This window comes from Montipora capricornis, chromosome 4, assembly GCF_036669925.1.
Source record: "Montipora capricornis isolate CH-2021 chromosome 4, ASM3666992v2, whole genome shotgun sequence".
NCBI lineage: Eukaryota > Metazoa > Cnidaria > Anthozoa > Scleractinia > Acroporidae > Montipora > Montipora capricornis.
Window position 1 is genome coordinate 54,666,000 of NC_090886.1, and position 20,000 is coordinate 54,685,999.

The 20,000-nt window shown below is 36.9% G+C and overlaps 2 protein-coding genes across 6 annotated transcripts in view; one reads left to right on the forward strand and one right to left on the reverse strand.

The window, feature by feature from the left end:
- Positions 1-12,714, forward strand: part of LOC138047527 (syntaxin-1A-like) — a 26,567-nt gene extending 13,853 nt beyond the window's left edge. For 2 of the 4 annotated variants that reach the window (XM_068894415.1, XM_068894413.1), the window contains exons 9-13: positions 186-233; positions 3,573-3,683; positions 4,166-4,237; positions 5,693-5,741; positions 8,485-12,714. In XM_068894415.1, coding sequence (XP_068750516.1) covers positions 186-233; positions 3,573-3,683; positions 4,166-4,237; positions 5,693-5,713 — 252 coding nt within the window. In that variant the 3' untranslated portion in view covers positions 5,714-5,741; positions 8,485-12,714. The remainder of the gene's footprint in view (positions 1-185; positions 234-3,572; positions 3,684-4,165; positions 4,238-5,692; positions 5,742-8,484) is intronic. The other 2 variants (XM_068894416.1, XM_068894414.1) reach the window with 1 other exon arrangement.
- Positions 12,612-20,000, reverse strand: part of LOC138047524 (phosphoenolpyruvate phosphomutase-like) — a 13,074-nt gene continuing 5,685 nt past the window's right edge. Inside the window, exons 1-7 of one of the 2 annotated variants that reach the window (XM_068894410.1) lie at positions 18,831-18,950; positions 17,840-17,889; positions 17,138-17,234; positions 15,991-16,314; positions 14,749-14,936; positions 14,066-14,242; positions 12,612-13,356 (exon numbers count right to left, since the gene is read on the reverse strand). In XM_068894410.1, coding sequence (XP_068750511.1) covers positions 13,273-13,356; positions 14,066-14,242; positions 14,749-14,936; positions 15,991-16,314; positions 17,138-17,234; positions 17,840-17,889; positions 18,831-18,888 — 978 coding nt within the window. In that variant the 5' untranslated portion in view covers positions 18,889-18,950 and the 3' untranslated portion in view covers positions 12,612-13,272. Of the gene's footprint in view, positions 13,357-14,065; positions 14,243-14,748; positions 14,937-15,990; positions 16,315-17,137; positions 17,235-17,839; positions 17,890-18,830; positions 18,951-20,000 lie in introns of those variants that run through there. The other variant, XM_068894411.1, reaches the window with a different exon arrangement.

The window sequence follows — 20,000 nt, forward strand, 5'->3', positions numbered from 1 at the left end:
ATTCATTTCCTTCAATCTTTCTGAGTTTAGTATTTTACGCATTACGTCCTGGAAAACAAAACTCAGCTCAGTTGACAGTTATGGAATAAAGCACTGTGTCAAGTTACTGCACTACCACACGTACACAATGCGTACCATTTTGTGTTTGTGGTGAAGTGAGTAATGTGTTTTTTGCTTTTTACTAGGAACTCCATGAAATGTTTCTAGATATGGCTATGCTTGTAGACAGCCAAGTAAGTGAAATCGAATAAATAATAATAATTATTATTTTTTTATTCTTAAAGTGTGATTGGTTGCCAAGATAAAAGTGGACTCTTTCCAAACAGTGATCAACTTAAATTACTCATTTGCATTTTCCCTGCTTGAATCACCATATGCAAAAGTTCCTGTTGGGTATACATGTGTACAGCGACCAAAAATGTTTCTTAGTCTTCAAGCAGCTAAAACTCTGTACAGTTAGTCATTTGATAAGATTATGAGAAATGCTGGTGTTCATGGGGTATTGTTTTATAAATCATTTTCTCCCCAAGACTTAAAAAGACTCACTAAAAATTCAGGTCACATGCAGCAAGTATTTAAGTCAATAAAGGAAACTTTATGATAAGCACAGATAAAATAAAATGAAAAATATTCTCCTTCCCAAAGTGGTTGTAACAATTCGGGATGCAGGGTTTGACCTTTTTGGAGCCTGAGATTGGGGATTCTAAAGAAATGTGGGAGCGGGATTCAGGATTGCATTTATGGACGGGACATGGGATTTAACGTTATCATGAAGCGGGAAATTGTCACTTTGAAGCTCTGAGATCCGGGATTTCTGACGCTGAGAAAGTTAAAATAAACTCAACTTTCACCTTCAGCAAAGACAGAAACAATGATTTTAGATGGCTCAGAACGCTCTTTTTCAAGAATTTTATACGTACTAGACATATTTGCAAATGTATCAGGTTTGAAAGCAAACTATGAGAAAACTGAAGCCCTCTGGATAGGTTCACACAGGAATACTAATGCTGTTATTCCTTCGAGTAAACCTATCTTTTGGGCAGAGGGAAAGGTCTACGCCTTAGGAGTTTGGTTCTCGACATCGACCCAATATTGACAATAATTTTACTGAGAAAATCGAAAAGATTAAAAAGATCCTCGGGAGCTGGTTGGCCAGAAGACTCACACTTAAGGATAAAATTTGCATTCTAAAAGCTCTAGCAGTATCTCAGATTGTTTACGTTTTGTCCTCCCTTCCGACACCGAAAGGGGTCATAAAGGAAATTAACACTCTGTTATACGATTTTCTTTGGGACAACAAAGGGGACAAAATAAAAAGAACAGAAATGATCAACGATTACAGTAAGGAGGGGGGGGGGGCTAAAGATGATCGATATTGCTAGTTTTAACCAGGCCTTAAAAATAAAATGAGTAAAAAGCTATTTAGATGATCAAGATACAGGGAAATGGAAGTTTTTTTTCAATCATCAACTAGCACAATTTGGAGGGAAATTAGTTTTCTGGGGGAACTTAAGCCCTAAAGACGTTCATTTACTTAATCTGCGAGATCCATTTTTAGCTGAGATTATGGAATATTGGACGACCCTAAATTACAAGGACAACAATCTAGATTTCACGTCAGCTCTAATCTGGCACAACTCCCTCATAAGAATAGAGAACAAGCCAATTCTCTATAAATCTTGGTTCACCGCAGGTGTGAAAGATGTTAACGACATCCTTGATGCGGACGGAAATTCTATATTAAGCAATACTGCATTTACCGCTAAATATAAAATCAAGACTAACTTTCTAGAATTCTATAAGGTAGTATCAGCCGTTAAACTGTTCAGGCAAAAGTGTTCTCAACAACCTAACAGAGGACCCAAAACTAAGACCTTTGGGCAAACATTATTAGCCTCAGAAAAAGCCTGTAAAACCGTTTACAAATCCATTATCGAAAAAAAGCCCACCGCCCATCTTAAAAGCCGGGGAAATTGGCAGTCTAAGGAAAATATAATAGGAAATGCGAATGTGAACTGGGAGAATACATACCGCTTCCCCTTTCTGTGTACAACAGAAACAAAGTTACGAGTGTTCCAATTCACGTTCCTCCACAGACGAATAGCAGCAAAGGACTTCCTCTTTAAAATCGGCTTAAAACAAACAGACTCCTGCTCTTTCTGTGGGGAATTTACTGAAATCCTTGCCCACTTGTTCTGGTATGGCAATTACACCCAAAAACTCTGGAAAGAGATTTGTCAATGGATAACTCAAAACACCACCTTAAACAAATCCATTGCCTTCTCTCCTCTTGATAATATCTCTGATTTATTACTACATCACCTTTTCCTTATCGCCAAACGATATATTTACACATGTAAGTTAAATAACTGCAACCTTGTGCTACAGGTTTATATACAAACCGTTATGAACTCCACGGAAATTGAAAAAGAGATTGCCTCTAATATCAACAATATGTCCTCCTTCAAAAACAAATGGAGCCCTCTTAAACTTTGCCCCTCGGACAAATAAATTTGCTGTTATTAAATAATTCCAAAAGTACTAACAGTTAAAAGTGATGCAGGAACAAATGCAAATGCAAATGCAAAGCACCTTTTAGTTGGTAGGACAGACCCCTTATGTTTTTGTTGTATCGTGTTTTATTTTGCAATTTTGCAAATGGTAGTCAATTTTGTAAAACTTTTTTAGGGTTAATTAGTTGTAAACACTGTAACATTGTATTTTTCCTTATCTCTTGTACGTTGTTTTCATTTTTCCTCCATGTAAATGTAAGTATTGTCATTACAAGTGTTAAAAATTAAAATAAATAAATAAATTTAAAAAAAAAATAGACAGAAACGACCAGAAAAGCTGGGCATTCTCCACCACGCTGACATGTGCCTTTTGTGATCCCTATGGCATGCTCTTTGTCTTGAACTTTGGAAGTAATAAGATCCAGTTACACAAAGGCCTCATGACGTTTGTCACTTGTAACCACATCACCTTTTTTTACCAAAAGTGTCTCATTTATACTGTAGCACATAGGCCAAAATTATACTCTGGTTTTTGAAAATGTTGGACAGCACCTACATCGCTGTTCGCGACGTACATGATATTATTGATTATGTGGCTCATTTTTATGAGAAGGGAAAGAGTGGAAATAAGAAAGAAGTACAAATGAAAGAAGAGAAGACAAAATAAGTACAAACAGGGAGGAGATAATGCAGTTCATTGACCAGGCAAACCAGAGGTTATCCCAAGAATCTTGTTCAAAGGACCCTCTGAAAAACGCAATTTAAAAACATGAAACTGGCACTCCTTCAAAAACCACAGGAAAGCAAATGAATCTTGCCTTTCGTTACACAATACCACCCAGCAATGACGAACTTGAAACAAATCCTCATGAAAGACTGGCATTTAAAAAAGCGACAACCATTGGCTCAAAGAAATCTAAAAAACCCGCCCCTCGTATATACAAAAAGAGGGCGGTCAGTCAAATATGTACTCGTGAGGGAAAGTGGAGAAATAATTTCTTGGACTACATTGCAAGGAATCACGAATTCTCATTTATTATTTTAAATATTTTTTATTAGGGAGAGATGATCGACCGGATCGAATATAACGTTGAACAAGCTGTCGACTTTGTACAATCAGCAAAAAGTGATACGAAAAAGGCAGTCAAGTATCAAAGCAAAGCGAGGCGGGTGAGTAAATGATGTCAAATTTAAGTATTATTTATTATAAATATAATGTCACCAACTATAAAATTAATATAAGCTTTCTTTCTTTGTCATCCTGTCTGTACATCCATACAGTCTTGTTCACAGGAGATTTTGTGAAATTCTTGAGCATTGTTTAGGGAACTTTTACCAACATGCTTAACCCATTGACTCCCATGGGTTTCCCATTGACGAGTAAAATCGTCTGGCGTCAGACAGAGTAAAATACTAAGTATTGCTGGTTCAGGCTGGCTTGGGAGTCAGAGGGTTAATGGTGCAAAGTACAACTGCATGGCTTTACTATCAGTAACAACAACATTGACTAACCTAGTAATGAATTTGTTACAAAGAAAGTTTTGGGTTCTTTTGCTTGGGTTGAATGTAACTCAGATCTTAAAAGTTAACTTTTGCAGTTGACTAGTGTATTTTTCATGGTAAGGTTTAATTAAGGTATTTTTTGTCAACAGAAAAAAATTTTAATCATCGTCTGCTTGATTGTATTTGTGGCAATTATAGTCGCGATTGTGCTTTCCATTATGGTAAGAAACAAACCTTTGTTATTTCGTAATGTACAATAGAACTACTCTTAGATTTTAACAGAGTTGAGAATGGGCACACATATTCTACACTTGATGTTGATGAATATTAAAATAGCATACAATGTACTACCATTCTCAGTTGACTACAACACTAGGGAAGTTTGGTGAAAAGGTTTTGGCGTTAAAGCTACCATGTTGTCAAGGGCAACTTGCTTTGTTTCCAAGGGTAACTTTTTCACGCTATGATGTCATTTAACTGGTAATGGTCATCAGTTTGATTTGTAGATTTTGGTGGGCTTCCTCGCTCATGACGTCAAGGCCATAAAGTTACTCTTGGAAATGAAGCAAGTTGCCCTTGACACATGGGAACTCAAACGTTGAAACTTTGTGGCAAAACTTCCTCAGCATTGCCACAGTCAGGGAAAATCAGGGAAAAGCAAAAATTTTTCAATGTCACGGAAAAGTAAGGGAAAATCTTTTGAATTGTCAAAGTCAGTGAAAAGTTGGGGAATTTTATTTTTGGCAAGCAGTTCACAGGACTTTGCACACAAAATCCTGTGAAAAGTGCAAAGAGATTGAAAACAAAGAGAAAAATATTGATGGCCTCCAAAAGAAGCCGAAGGAAATGTGATTATTCAACCAATGTAAGGTCAGTGAAAATTGTTTAGAGGTCAGGGAAAAGTCAGGGAATTTTTTTGTTACTGATGAGTGGCAAACCTAATCCCAGTGGCATACTCAACTGAGAATCGTAGTAGCTTATTTACTCTAACTAGATCATTATTCTTTTATAAATGTTGTGGAGAACAAACAAAGGAATTGAATGAAGTGCCGTGGAATTCCGAAAGTAACGCCTTTTTTACGCTTCTGTCAAATCCCGAAAGTAACAGCCCCCCAAAAGTAACAATCCCCTCGAAAGTAGCAGCTCCTTCAATAATGTCATTTAAAACAATAAAATCTATTGTCTGTAATGTACATGCGATTTAATTGTAATGTGGCATTCTCGTCACCAGTGCCTCGGATCGACCCAAGGCTCTGGGAAACTCTATGTAGGATAACATGCGCCGTAGGGTTTTTATAGCCAAAAATTGGCTATTTGAACCTTACGGCGCCTGCTCACTACTCCTGCTAAAATGAATGCACCAAATAGAGACGCTTTTGATTGTTCTTCACGAAAACCAATGAGAAGACACTTTGTTTCAGGGTTCCCCATAGCTCTTCTCTCCCTCAGTCAGGGTAATGTGGTAGCTGTGATTGAGTGTTGTCCTTAGTAGTGTGCAAATTATATCTACAGTGCCGCTCGGAGATACAGTAAGCAACGCAGACGCAAAATTAACGCACACGATACACGTATACACGTTTTTTTTTATTATGCGTCTAAAATTGCATATCGTATACGCGTTTGTGCCTTTGTTATTCATAACCATAATTTTGCTTTTCCTGTTATTGTTTGCGTAGACAACAAAAAAAAATGCGTGACTGCCAACAAGTCGAAAATTTACATACGGTATGTGGCTTTGATTACTATCAATTTCGATCCGTAAATGCCTCCGATGAAAACATCCACAGGGCATTATTTCGAAGTTTAATATCCTTTACATGCAACAAAGGTCTTGAGAGACAAGTGGAATTAAAATCAGCAAATTATTACCCGAAAAACGTTTTTTCAGTGTTTGCTGTGACGCGGTATTTACAATCATTTCACGATGACTCTTTGCCGACGCTTTCAAAAAAGTCCAATATTTTCTTGCAGATTGGCATATCATAGAAAGTTTTTCAAAAATCTTTTCTTTGAACTGAGAGCATTTTGTCAACACGGATGACAAGTAGCTGAGGTGAAACTGGGTCGAGACCAGGGTCTGTGACTTGACTCGTTTGCGTTAAGCATTTCGCGTCAGTGATTTTCCGGCATTCTCAGCTTTAAATGATAAATTTCTGTACAAAACTGCTAATGATGAGCCCTTTGCTAAAGAGTATCGTTTTGTTTTTAAGTGTAATGAGTAACAGACACAACGTCCTTAAGGGGACACCAAAGTTGTTTGTATTTTTTCACCTATCGGTGAGCGTCACGCTTTACTTAAGTATTCACATCCAAAACGACAGAAGGAGTTAAATACTCAATTTTAAATGATGAATGGCTGTAGTAAACTGCTAATGACGAGCCCTTTGCTTACGAGTAGTGTTTTTTTAGTTTACGGATGCACTGGCGCGAAGTTTGTTTTAATATTATAGCTCTCAACGCTTTCATGTAAATTTCAATGTTAAAAAGGTTTTTGTATGCAGTTTTTCGCTAGGTTTATATTTCTTTTTTTTTGGGCTTTCAAATATCCCAGCCAGAAGGACTTTGCGCCATTAGAATAAGCATATGGTGATATTTTTTGCTCTTTTAGTGACGCACCGACCAGCGAACACGCAAATTATTTTCACATTCACCACACTGCAAATGATTGAGACTGAACAAATACAAGGCATCAAAAGAAAGACAAAAGGAGAGCTCATAAATACTAATGAGTCTTTTTGCGTATGTGTTGACGCCCATCCACGTTTTTTTAAACACGTTTACGTATTTTGCATATGCGCGTTTTTTGTGTATATTTTGGTTTGCTTATCTCCAAGCTGCACTGTATAATTATATAATATATATGTCATATATATATATACACAAGTTTAGGTTTCATGAGTAACCATCGTTTAATGCTACAGAACTGTTTCGTATGGTACAAGTACCACACTCATCAGGCAATTTTAACGACTGAACTGTAAGTGCCCTGAGCGGGATTTGAACCCACGTCCCCCTGATCACTAGTCGGGTGTGATGACCACTACACTATCAGGACAACCATGCTGGCAACATGGCTGATTGATCACTTAGTGAGTGGCATTTACGTGGGACTCCCTAATGGGCCAGTTTTCTGTGATAACGCTGGATCAACATGTGATTCACAGGCGGACAAGGGTAATTAATGTAAAGAGTCAGTTAAGTAGATCCCTTGAGCCAACAACGTATGGGCAATTACAGTTTTCCCCAGAAGTTGTCCAGTGTTGAGTTTCCTGTAACTTTCTCTCAATTTCTCCTCAACTTGGACTGGGAATCCATTTGCGATCCTCCTGGGGGTGATATGTTGTTGGCTCAAGGGATCTACTTAACTGACTATATATATATTATATATATTTACGAAAATCAAGTTTCACACTTTATATATATATAATTACTTGTGTAGAAAAGGAAAAATTAAAACAATAAAACACTACAGAACTGTTTTGAAAGGGCCTGATGGTCCTCTCTTGTCAGGTGCATGAAACACTGACTGACTAACCTTCCTTTTATAGGTTGATGGTTCAAGCATGCCTTATCAAATATTTAGTTGCGTGCCGGCACGCACTCGCCAGCTCGTTCCTTTTGTTCAGGGTGCCCGCTCCCGGTTTACATATGATGTAGAATTTTTCTGCTATGCAAAGATTACATCTCTTTGTTACATTTGAATAAGGCCTGGCACGAGCCATTACTTTCCAGGTTACAGCAAATTCCGTTTTGGTGTCCTTTAGGGACCAGATGTATTTACTCAACTCGGTTGCGTTCCTTTTGTTCTTTAGGTTATTTTTGAGGTGGCTTAAAACAGTTTTGCAAAGAAAAAGACCAGGGTTAAAATTTTGGGAATTAGTAAACAATAAATTATTATGAAGACGAAACCATGAGCAGTATTTAAAAAAGATCTATCAGACAGTTTTTTGTTATCAAATTAGACGAAAATCAACGTTTTTGCCAGACAGATTTAACTATTTATTTCTATACATGATTATTTTTTCTTGTTAAATTTTGAGGTGGGATCGTATGGTTAGTTTTTGAGAAAAAGGCCTTTGAAATGTCTAAACCCATCTTTGTTGCAAGTTGTTAGGCTAGATATTTGCAGCTTGTTTTTGTTTGGTTGTATTATAACCAGCATGTGATCTGAACAACGTTTGATCTCATGTTATGTGTCTTTTTGCGTGAGAGGGCTACTGAATTACAAATGTTTTTTTAACTATCCAAAAGCAACGGCTTCCTGAAAGTAGGGGCCCCTTAAGCCTGTTAAATTTATCCAAAAGTAACTGGGCCCATTACTTTCAAAATTTTACGGAAGCTTTTTTATGATCGCATTGACACTGTTACAAAATCACTATTTCCTTAAAGCAAGAATGGAACTCAATTGATGTTCGCAAATGTTCCTGAAGCAAATAACCCATTTGTTTCTTTCTTTTTTTTCATTTAGAACTGATGTTTTGTATAAATCTTTTTATGGATGCACCTCATGTTTCCAATGATAATGGATGCCTGTGGTCTTGTGAACTAAGAATTTTGTACCCAGAGGTTTTTCTTGAGCCATGAGAGAGCCGCGAAGCGGTGAAGACTAGTCACGAAGTGGCGGGAAGAGAAAAACCTCTGGTTACCTTGGACTTTAATCTCAATTTCATGCAGACACCAGCTGTCAAACGCGTCACATTGATAATTTCAAAGGGGCCAATGGCAACTTAGCAATCATGCATCCCCTCAGTATTACCAATCAAACGAACCAATCATCAAGTCCAAGGTAACCAGAGGTGGCTTATGAAAAACTATGGGATGAGGGTAAGAATTTTGTAACTTAGCATTAGAAAATTGAATAATCCACTGCTGAGGTGGTCGTGTAAATATCCCCGCAGATGATATAGTTGCACCGCTGTATTCTCCTAGCATAGCAGCTTTGGCAGCTGTGGTGGTGCCAGTGACATTACATTTCAAACCGGATGATATCTAGCTGCATTTTACCAGCAAGCAAAGTAATTTTTTCTTTCTAACCACCATTCAGTGAGAGGAAAGTTGCTAATAAATTTTACTGCTACAAAAAACTGTCAACCACAGCTGAAAGCTGTGAACTTGCAAACAGGCCCAAAGCAAATTATGTCATCATGTAGACTGTATTTTTATCTCCTATAATTTTCATGTCACAATACACGAAATTGCATGCACACTGTGTCATTTATGTTAGTGGTCAGGATTGAACATAGAAGACCTCATGCATAAATATGGTGGCCAGTAAATTGTTATTCTCTCGATAAATTGTTAATTCATTCCAAAGATGGGGCTAGTTGGTGGTAATTTTACACAAGTTCAAGATCATACAGTCAGCTTCCATTTGTGCATGTGAACTAGAAAAATGATATTTAACTTAGAGACTTTAATTCCATTCTTCGGAAAGCAGGCAAATAAAAACAAGCCCAGTAGCTTTTACTTCTATCTCAAAAGCTTCATTGCATCTCACAACCCCATGAGTAAGAACTTTCTATCTAAGCCATTTTGAGACATTTATAAACATGTAGTCCGTATAAGAAGAAGAATGATGTTTACTGTTTTCAGATATCTCTTTTTTTTCCAGAGATATTCAAGTTTTTTTAAATATACGAATTAGCCTTGGAAGTGATGATGTCATCAGTCCTCTCATTTGCATATTTTACACATTTTTCAAACTTAAGTATCTCTGGAACAAATGCAGATATCTCCAAACGGTAAATGGCGTTTTTTATCTTTTCTGGAATTCTATGAGATAAACCTAAAAATTAAAAGGATAAAAATTTGATCATAGTAGCACTTTAACAGAATTTGGTGGTATTCGGCGTTCCTCCCTGGTGCAGCAACCAGTTTTTCCCTATCCCTTAAATAAAATTTGAAATTGTAAGATTTTGATACAGAATTTTAAAATTCACCTAAAAATCACTATAATAATTAAAATCGAAATATCGCATGAATCTTCAAAACATCAATCAATTGATCTTATTTGCCAAAGTGCACACATTTTTCAGATTTTAGAAAGAACCAGTTTCAAATTTTAGGGTCAACAGGTTCTTGTTTATAGGGGGTCTAACTGACAATTTTAGGCTAACAGGTTTTTAAAAAAATAGGTTTGCACTTGCGAGGCTTAACAGTATTGCCGATGAAGCTTCTGAGAAAGAAGCAAAAGCTCCTGAGCTTGGCTTTTCACTTACATGTTCTCTTCAGAAAGAAGTAACATTCTCTATATTTTTATTGGAGAAAGAATGAATTTCACTGCTAATATTTCTGAAATGTTGCCAATGTTTTCAACTTCGCCATTTCCAAGTCACTGTTTCAAAGTGAGTTTGTGTGAAAAGTAAAAATACATCATTGTTACTGTACTGCTATGAAATTTCACACTTGGGCTCAATTTGAATTTAGGAGCCTAAGGTGAACCTGGACTGTTCACAGTCCCCTATTTTCCGTGCAGTCCTCAAGATTGTATGCCTCTGTAAACTGCCCCAAACTATCGCTATTGCAAACTAAGATGGCAGCAGTTTCCAGAGGCATTTGATCTCAATAATCAAACATGAAAGGAGGGGACTGTGGGAACAGTCTCTTTTTTCATCACCTGTTTTCTCAAATGGTCACTATCATGAATTGATCTGTTTTTGAGATAATAATTGTTGTCAGTTCAGTTCACTCTATTTTTGTACTTACGAATAATTCAAATAACCGATCCTTAGTGCAGAAGTGTATTATGTTTTGTTAATTTTAAGTGCCCATAACGTGAAAATTTTAATTTTTGCCATTTGAATGTCCATATTAAAAAATGAACTTTTGCAAACGAGTTTTTAAATTTGAACGAGAGGCGAATTTTCGATTTTTAAAAGCGTTTAAATTGCCCACGATTTTGGCACACAACTCGCTCAAGCCTTCTCTTGACCTATGACATAGATTAAGGAACACATCATTACTGGACATGAGGATTTGACACACAAGTTTCACACAGGGTGATGCGAAAAAATGCCTGAAAGCTGTGTAGCTGCTAGATGTGACAACACAGCTGATCCTAAAAAAGGAGTAAGTATGCATAGGAATCCTTTCTTCAACTCGGAAAACGCAGTAGCTCAATTAAAAGCTAAGGTAAAAATAGCCGTGCTTGATTCATTTCAAGGAGGATGACTTTTGGTATTGTATGGACAGCAAAATGAAAAGATCATTGAATACTGACGGACAAGATTCCGTTACAGGAACAGCATTGTAAGTGTTGATTTAATTCCCTCTTGAGATATCCTCTTGTTCTTTTCTGTAATTTTGAAGCCATTCCTCGTCTGCTAGTGGTTTTTCCACGTAGGGTTCCATGTAGTTCTGCCAGCACTGCCTTGCTCATTGAGACTGCAACTAGTTGCCCAAAATCCACAATTTTTCTGCTGTCTTTACTTCAGGAATCAGAGGCTTTCCTCCATTATAGACATAGACATGATATATTTTTTGTTCAATGAAAAATTCCGAAAAACTATCACAGAGCAATACCTTGGTGTTGATCACTTAGAAAGCAAAGGACCCATGCCAACAAGCATTCCTTAACCTAAGTCACAAGCCGTAACAGTCCTGACCAGCAGAAGGAGTGTACCAAATAAAAGTAGGATTTAAAAAATCGTAGAAAGTTCGCATCTCGTTTGAATGGAAAAATTCTTTTGCAAAAGTTTATTTTTAAATATGGACTTTCAAACAGGAAAATAAAACTTTTTCATGTTATGGGCACTTAAAGGGAATAATAATTTATTATTACCATATCATAGGCAAGAACAGTGTTCAGTGTTGAAATTGGACATTCAGTCCTAAATTTTCAGCAACTCAGCCCAGATGTTTTTGGTTGTAAATTCTTCTTGGCATCTAGAAACCATGAGTTCTAGGTTTTTGGGATAAGATAGTTAGTGGCCCTAAGAATGTAAAGGGAAGTAAGTTTTAATGCTGGGGGGAATAATGAATATGAGGTTCGATTGGAATTTTAAAGTTACGTTTACTCATATGAATTAGGCCCCCAATGAATGTTGAGCGGAAAGAATGTCACGCAGGGCACATGGTATTTTAAAATTGTGACATTCACAAAGGTTTTCTTAAATAATTGTCTGAGCTCTACCTTCAGATTGTATATTTATGGTTACAGGTAGCCCTAAATGTTGAAGTAATATATCTTCCAAGACAATGAATCTGTCTTTTAAAAACAGGAGCTATGCCTGCAATGGAGAGCTTTAATAAGATTGGGGAGCGAGTATGACTGCAATAACAAATTTCCCATTATCTGTGCATCTTCTTGTAACAAAAAATTACCTTCTAAACTCTAGCTTATGCTTGTGCTCTGTACAGAGAAATATTGTTGCTGTTGTCATATTTGTAGTCCAAAAAATTTTTTCTTTGTTCCAACTGTTGGCTACAGCCAGTGCAGGATGTTGATAGGATTATTATTATTATTATTATTATTATTATTATTATTACATCATAATGTTATGGATACTCTCCATAGCTCTTGAGATACTCAAGCTTTTAACTTAGACAATAGGGTATTCACTGAGGTGTGATAAGCATGTGTTGGACTCAAGATTGAAATATTGATCTGTTTATTATTGAACTGAAGGAATAAAGTTAAGCCACCATATTGTATTTACAAGTATTTGAAGTTGTAAAATAAATTGTTTTAATTATTTTATAGTACTGGTATTTTCAGCTTTTCCGTTTCTTTTTAAAAATGGTGAAAAGGGGTCACATTTCAGTTTCTTTGCAACAAAATAGCACACTTGTCAACATGTTCATTTAAGAAAACTAATCTTTACTGTGCATTGGAAAGTGCAGTCTTACAAATGTTGCACAAAGACAGGTGTTGTTTCCTCTCGCAACTTCAACCTGTAGGCTATTACTGTACCCCAAGCCCTTCCCCTCTACCCTCAATATTCATTAATTTACCTCTTCTCGATCTCGTTACACTCAGGTGTAAACTGACCCTAAATTTTCCATAACAGAAGAAAGACTGTGAAGTGTCTAATTTTTTTGTAAGGACAAATACTGTAAGTTATTAAAAATAAATAATGTTTTTCTTGGAACCTAGACCAGGTTATGCCTTTTGTCTAAAAGTAAATTTTAATAATTATATTTTCTGCTGTCTTTCTCTTCTGTTAAATACCTTTTAGATCAAGTGTTTGAAAATTTAAATAACTTAAATAACTAAATTTAATAAATAACTGCCAACTACAGAACATGGTAGTGATTCTCATTTTTGTGGAAGATACTTCTTTTCTGCCTCTTTTAATTCATCGTCCTTTTGCAGCCGGAAAACTTCCTTAACTGCTGCCACCTAAAAATGAAAAGACTGACATGAAATTTCCAATTTCAATCAAAGGTTTTTGAATTCCTGCAAGATAAATGACAGCAAAATGTTGGAGTTATCAGTGCCACATGTGACATTTCATTTCACATCTCATGCACTATTTATCACCTAAAATTGCACAGCAAATATTTGACTAATTGGCAAAAAGTCATTCAAGATTTTTTTTTTACCCAAAGCACTTCATTTACAAAAAATTCATGTGCAGTAAAAGTAGAAGAGTATAAGCATAATGGTTTAAAAAGCATCCTATCCAATGAGACGTACAGATAGTCTTAGCCCTTTTTTTCTTTATCCTTACATCCTGATGTATCTGTTACAGGTCAAATTTGATTTCAAGCTGGGGTTAATTTTTCTACCTAGGTTGAAAATCAATTATTTATTTTGTCTCCTTTTCCTTTTAATAATATTTTAAAAGGTTTAGGAGACAAAGGCCATTTAGAATAATGTGAATGAACTTTATTCAAGTAGCAACATTTTTTAACACTGGGGCACTCATTTGGTTCACTATATAGAAATCAACTCATATCAAATGATGGGTTGGTTTTTGAGGAGAGGGGAAAACAAGAGTTCCTAAGTAAACTAGGTTGAACCAGGATGAAATGCCTGAATCTTTCATGTGAACCAGCATACTATCTCACAAGTTGCTTTTGATCAAGTTGTACGTTGATCAACTTACTCTGTTTTCAACATTAACCAATGACTGGTCTTCATAGATCTGTTGTGTCACGTCTTGCATGGCCAATAACGATGCTCTCAAGTTGTGATTAGCCCAGATCACCATTGATATGCCCCACTCCTTGAATAGCTCAGTAGGCACAGTGTAGTACTTAGTGGGGACAATAACTACAGGACCCTGTAGATCAAAATGAGTTCATGTTATGAACACATTCATGTAAGCAACAAGTCGTTCTTAGATAGAGAACGCACCGCGCACTGGTGTCTCAGTTGGTTGAGCACCAGTCTGCCATGCGGGAGGTTGTGAGTTTGGTTCTGGCCAGACTAACACTCAGGGTCTTAAAACAACTGAGGAGAAAGTGCTGCCTTTGTAATTACATCTGCAAATGGTTAGACTTTCAATTTTTCTTGGATAAGGACTATAAACCATAGGCCCCGTCTCTCAAATATCTTCCATGTTCATTAGTTCCCTGTGGGACGTTTAAGAACCCACACACTATTCGAGAAGAGTAGGGGATGAAGTTCCTGGTGTTGTGGCTGTCCTCTGTGACTGTATGGGTGGGTGTAGCAGGTCCACATCAGCTGAATAGCTGTCAAAACTTCAACCTGCTCAAACAAATTTAAATAACAAACAAACCAACAATGCTGAATCATTGTTATTACAATATCAAGTGTAATAGAAACCTGATTATTCCATGCTTTAACAAATGATTCAATGTCTGAGGGATCAGATTTCTTGCTATGCATCAAGATTGCATCTGCACCTGCACTGAGGTAAGCTTCAGATCGCTTCAGAGCCTCATCCAATCCCCAGCCAGCAATGAATGCCTCAACTCTGGCCACAATACAGAAATCTGGATCTGATTGTGTATCTGTTTCAATGAAAACAACATTCATAACCTGTGATATAAGGATTATTTATGATTTTGCTTCAATGATGAACCATTCCCATGCCAAATATATTCATGTGAAAAAAGCAGGGACAGTAAAAGTTCATTCCATCCCCTGTGGTGACCCTAACAAGACAGATTCCTAGTACTCGAAACGGTGCTTCTCCTTTTTAGATAGAAGTACTTTTTCAGTTGCAAGGATTCCTGTGCAGTATAATTATGTTTCCGGATTCAAACCATTTACCTTGAGGCAGAGCACCGCATCAATGTGGCTGATTCCCTAGAAGGGAGGGCCTCATCACATATCATTGTTACAGTATTCACAATGTAAGAAACATACGCCTGGGTAAAAACTGTGTTTGAGAACTTTTAGTCTGAACTTTGGCAACCATCATCCACAATTCTTGCATTTTGTGATTCAAGAAATTAAGGTAAGACTTTGAAGTGCAGGTTATAGAGGAAATCCTTGCATTTCCCTGGACGATTTAAGCAATAATTGACTCTTATAGACACCTGAATTTCAGGGCCCAGTTGTTCAAAAGCCGATTAACGCTAATCCGAGATTAAAAATTAACCAAGGAGTTTATTTCTCTACTCCCAAATGCTGTCCAACGCTGAAACTCGGCAAAACCTCACATTAGAAGAAGTCAATCTTGAAAAACAAGAAGAAGCAACAGAAACGTTCACCCAGAAGTTGAAAACATGAAGCAAAAGCTTAGCTAATCCTGGATTAAGTTAATCGGCTTTCGAACTACCGGGCCCAGATGTCTTAGAGACAATTGTCCAGCTCAGTGCGAGGATGGCTTCTCTCAATTTTGATTCAAGAAAATTTATTATTATATAGGTAATGTTTATATTACTATCTTATCATATATATGGACATTCAAAACAAATGGCAAATGCCTTTTCATGGCAAGAAGACAGACTTATTTCAAGAGCGGAAGGGGTTTAAAAAGCAATCACCTGTCACTGGAAATTTTAAAAAGTTTCTTGAATTATAGAGGATAAACTTCATCACAATCTCCTGCCTGAGTACCTTTGCATGCCCTGATCTTTGCACAAAACTCATCAATTTCTGCCAGAGGCTGTTCTCTTCCATCTAACAATGAATTTGTCTTTGGGAAAAGCTTGTCTTCTATACAAGCACCTGCAACACCTCTCTGTTCAAGCTTTGTAACCAAACGACGAGCATTATTAAAGTTTCCATAGCCTGTATCAGCGTCTAGTAAAATGGGGATGTCTGTTGCATCACTCATAAATTCCATCACCTCCAAAACTTGTGTCCAAGATGCCTCATTACTGTCACGTACACCTAGTTGAGCTGAAATTGACAAACCACTGCCCCAAATACCCTTGAAACCTGTGTGGAAAATAATCATAAACATCATTTATCACATCTCTGAGATTGAGATAGATTCAGGCAGTTTATTTTTTAACTCAGAAAATTATCTCTGTGTTGTATATAAATTGACCTAATTACCCAGGCATCACTAATTATACTTGTTCATATATTTAAAATTTTTTTTTGGTGATCTGTGTAATTGAAACAAATAAATAAATAGTATACATGCTGTGACTGGGCAATTTATTTTGCTGTTTTAATTAATATACCGGTATACACAGTGCAACCTGCTAAATTTTACAGTTTGTTTTTCTTCCTTTATTCAAAGATTTGGAGTTATGATAAATGCAGACAAATGAAAGGGTTTGATTTTAAAGAAGCTTTGGGATTTTATCAAACAAGTGGATAAGTTTGCAAACTAATAATATTTGATAAAACCATATTTTTGTGCAGTACTACTGAATCAACCCTTCACTACTGTACGTATGATAATGTTAGGGTTTAAAAAAGAAGAAGCCTTAGAAGCTATTGAGGGTTGTTGCAGTACTGATAAGACATGACCTGTGAGGCATTTTCAAACTATTTAACAGAATGTATTGCCTAATATAACCGTGGACTGGAACTAATTTTGGATGCTTGCAATCAAATGTAGTCCTCGTTGTCAGGTTTAAAATATGATTAATTACTACACAGCTCCTTTGCAACTATCAGGTCTATAATTTTTGCTGACCGTATCCATGGTTTGATCTTTATCTTGTAGAACTTGATTCGGTTAAATTTTAAATGAAAGGCAAAGTAAAACAAAGAACACAGAGGAAATTAGTTATGGTTTTTCACTAACCAGCCTCCTGCACTATTTGAGCACCCAGTCCATTGTGAGCTTCCATGATGAATTCAACCTCTGGTGATTGTAATAACTTTTTAAGTTGTGTTGTTTTCTGAAGAGATTAAAAATCACAATTCTTTATTGTAAACTGAATGATGAAATGGTATATGAAATGAATCATTGCAGGCTTCTCTACGCAATTGCAAAAATTGCTTTCATAATTGTGAAGATCATAGCTTCACTTCATTATTGTAAACTGTTGCTGCACTTTGGAGCTTATGCAAAAATCATTTCACAAACACTGCAACTGGATGTGGACCTTGATTAGTCAAATTTGACCTTAAGAATATTATTATTGTCACTCCACAGTTTTATTAAGCGAGCAGGATGCCACAGGGATGATGAGAGCGCTTGCATCCCGCCAATGTAGCTCGGATTAAATTCCCAGACTTGGCGTCATGTGGGTTACGTTTGTTGGTTCTCTAGTCTGCTCTGAGAGGGTTTACTAACATTTTCCCCTCTTCTCAAAAACCAACCTACGATTTTGCTATGAGTTGATTTTCATTTCTATACAGTGTACTAATTTAGTGCCTCAGTGCTTAAATACAGTTGATACCTAAATAAATTTCATTATTATTTATTATTTTTATAATCTGATGATGTCTTTAATTAGACCTTTCTACATAAATTATTTTGAAAAATGTCAGTATGCATTACCTTTTCTTTTGTTATAGAATGAGTTGACTTGAGTCTTGAAAAAAGTCTTTCTGAAAAAAAAAATGCCCTGGACCTTTTTATATGAGGCAAAAATTTATTTTCCAGAGTAACTAACCTAACCATAAGGCTGCCCAAAAAATTTCGAACAAATTCAATCAATGGATTTTCAAAAAAGTAGCTGTGTCGCAGCAGAGCCCCCCAATCCTGATCCATGCACTGATTTAGAGTTCCTAATATACTGTAAGTGAATTTCCTTGCAGATTGAAACCCCAGTTGAGGCCTCTCAACCTATAAGTTGTCAACTTCGGTCCAATTTTAATGACAATAACACATTGACTTTAGAATGAAATTTTAGAGTTGTAATTTATTCCCCTCAACCATTTGTTTCACAATGTGAAGTGAGCCAGAGGTGCAGATTGGGTAAGAAGGTGTGTGTTGCATAGTTTTGAGGCATCAAAGACTTGGATGAGGAGTTTATTTCATTTATTATTATTTTTTTTTTTGCATGGCCACTGCTATTTCGCTATTTCTGTGAAACAAAAAGAGTGTAGAGTGGTCCTTGTCAGGTTTAAGTAATTTAAAAGAGACATTACAGGCCATACTAAATAACACCCTGATAAAGCAATGTCTGATTGTGTGTAATATTGACAATATGAACCGATTTTCAATTGGGATATCGTTTCCTTAAAAATCCCCTCCCCCACCCCCCTTGTACACTACCCCTCCCTCGCTAACACAAATGGAAAAAACAAACATCTTATGTCTCACTGACACAACAGTGGAGTGAATGAGAGTATAACTGGCGACAAGAATTTAATTCACAATTTTTGCAAAAAATTGAACAATTTCTAAAAAAAATCAAAACTTCATACCATTATAAACGATATACGAGCAATGTCAAAGCTCGGAAACTGACAAAGCGTTGCTTATTTTTTCGTCCTTAACTGCTTCAATTTTTCGATAAAAAGAAAGTTTCCTCATGAAATTATACCTGTAAGTTGATATGATGGAGCAGTCGATAGACGACCATATATTCGTCGGAGAAGCATCTTTATCGCTGTTTTTAAATTTAAAACCCTTTGTTGTCCACTGAGTTGGCAGGTGCATGGATGTGAACAAAGGAAACACCGAAGGATTGGGAACTAGAATTGGTCAACACATCACCGGTGGCCGGTTTCTCGAAAGTCCCGATAACTTTTCGCGCCCGAAAAGCCATTTGTGAAACTGTTAACCGCTTGTTTTGGAAAGTCGATCTTTTGACATGTTTTCACGCTAACTAAAAGAACACGTCTGTGAAGTTTGACGACTTAAACCCTCTCCGTTCTTGAAATACAAAGGGAATTGTGACACCCGAAAGTGGCCCGTATAAAGTTTCGGGACTTTCGAGAAAGAAGTCCCAGGGCCGGGTTGCTCGAGGCATGGTTAGCGCTAACCAGCGTTACACACCATGGAAACCTATAGGTTTGGATATCTCCTAACCAACGGTTAGCGTTAACCAAGGCTTCGAGCAACCTGCCCCAAGTCGCTCATACTGCTCATACTGCTCATACTTGCTTTTAACTAATTTACATTTGGTGATAGCGTATCATGAAAAAAGCAAGGTGACACACGCTAACACCAACGCGGTGTGGCCAACACATCACGCATGCGCACAACCATTTTACCTGGTCAATATTAGCAGCCATGGACAGCTGTTTCGGCCTTTGGGCCTTATCAGCATGACGTAGCTAACGTACCAAGTGGGTGTGTTTAGCTCCCCTTTAAGTGGCACCTCCCAGACGCTTGCCGTGGGAGAACAGTTTGGCTGTTCCAAACCCAGCTTACCACATGTATGGCATGTGAAGCTGCCATTTAAACGGGTGCTAAAACGCTGATTTAGCAGTACAGCTACGCCATGATAATGAGGCCCAGCGAGGTAGAATTAGCTGTCCATGGCTGGTAATTGAGCGGGTGAAATGGTTGTGAGCATGTGTGATGTGTTGGCCATACTGAGTTGTTTAAAGGGGCTAGGTCACGCTATTTTAAGTAATTTTGTTAATTATGAACTGTAAACGTCAAATTGGCAGAGCAAGAGTCTGTCATTTGCAAAATCACGGCCACATAACAACTGAGAATGATTTTCCAGCTTTGTAAATGACATTTTGATATAGACTGATATAAA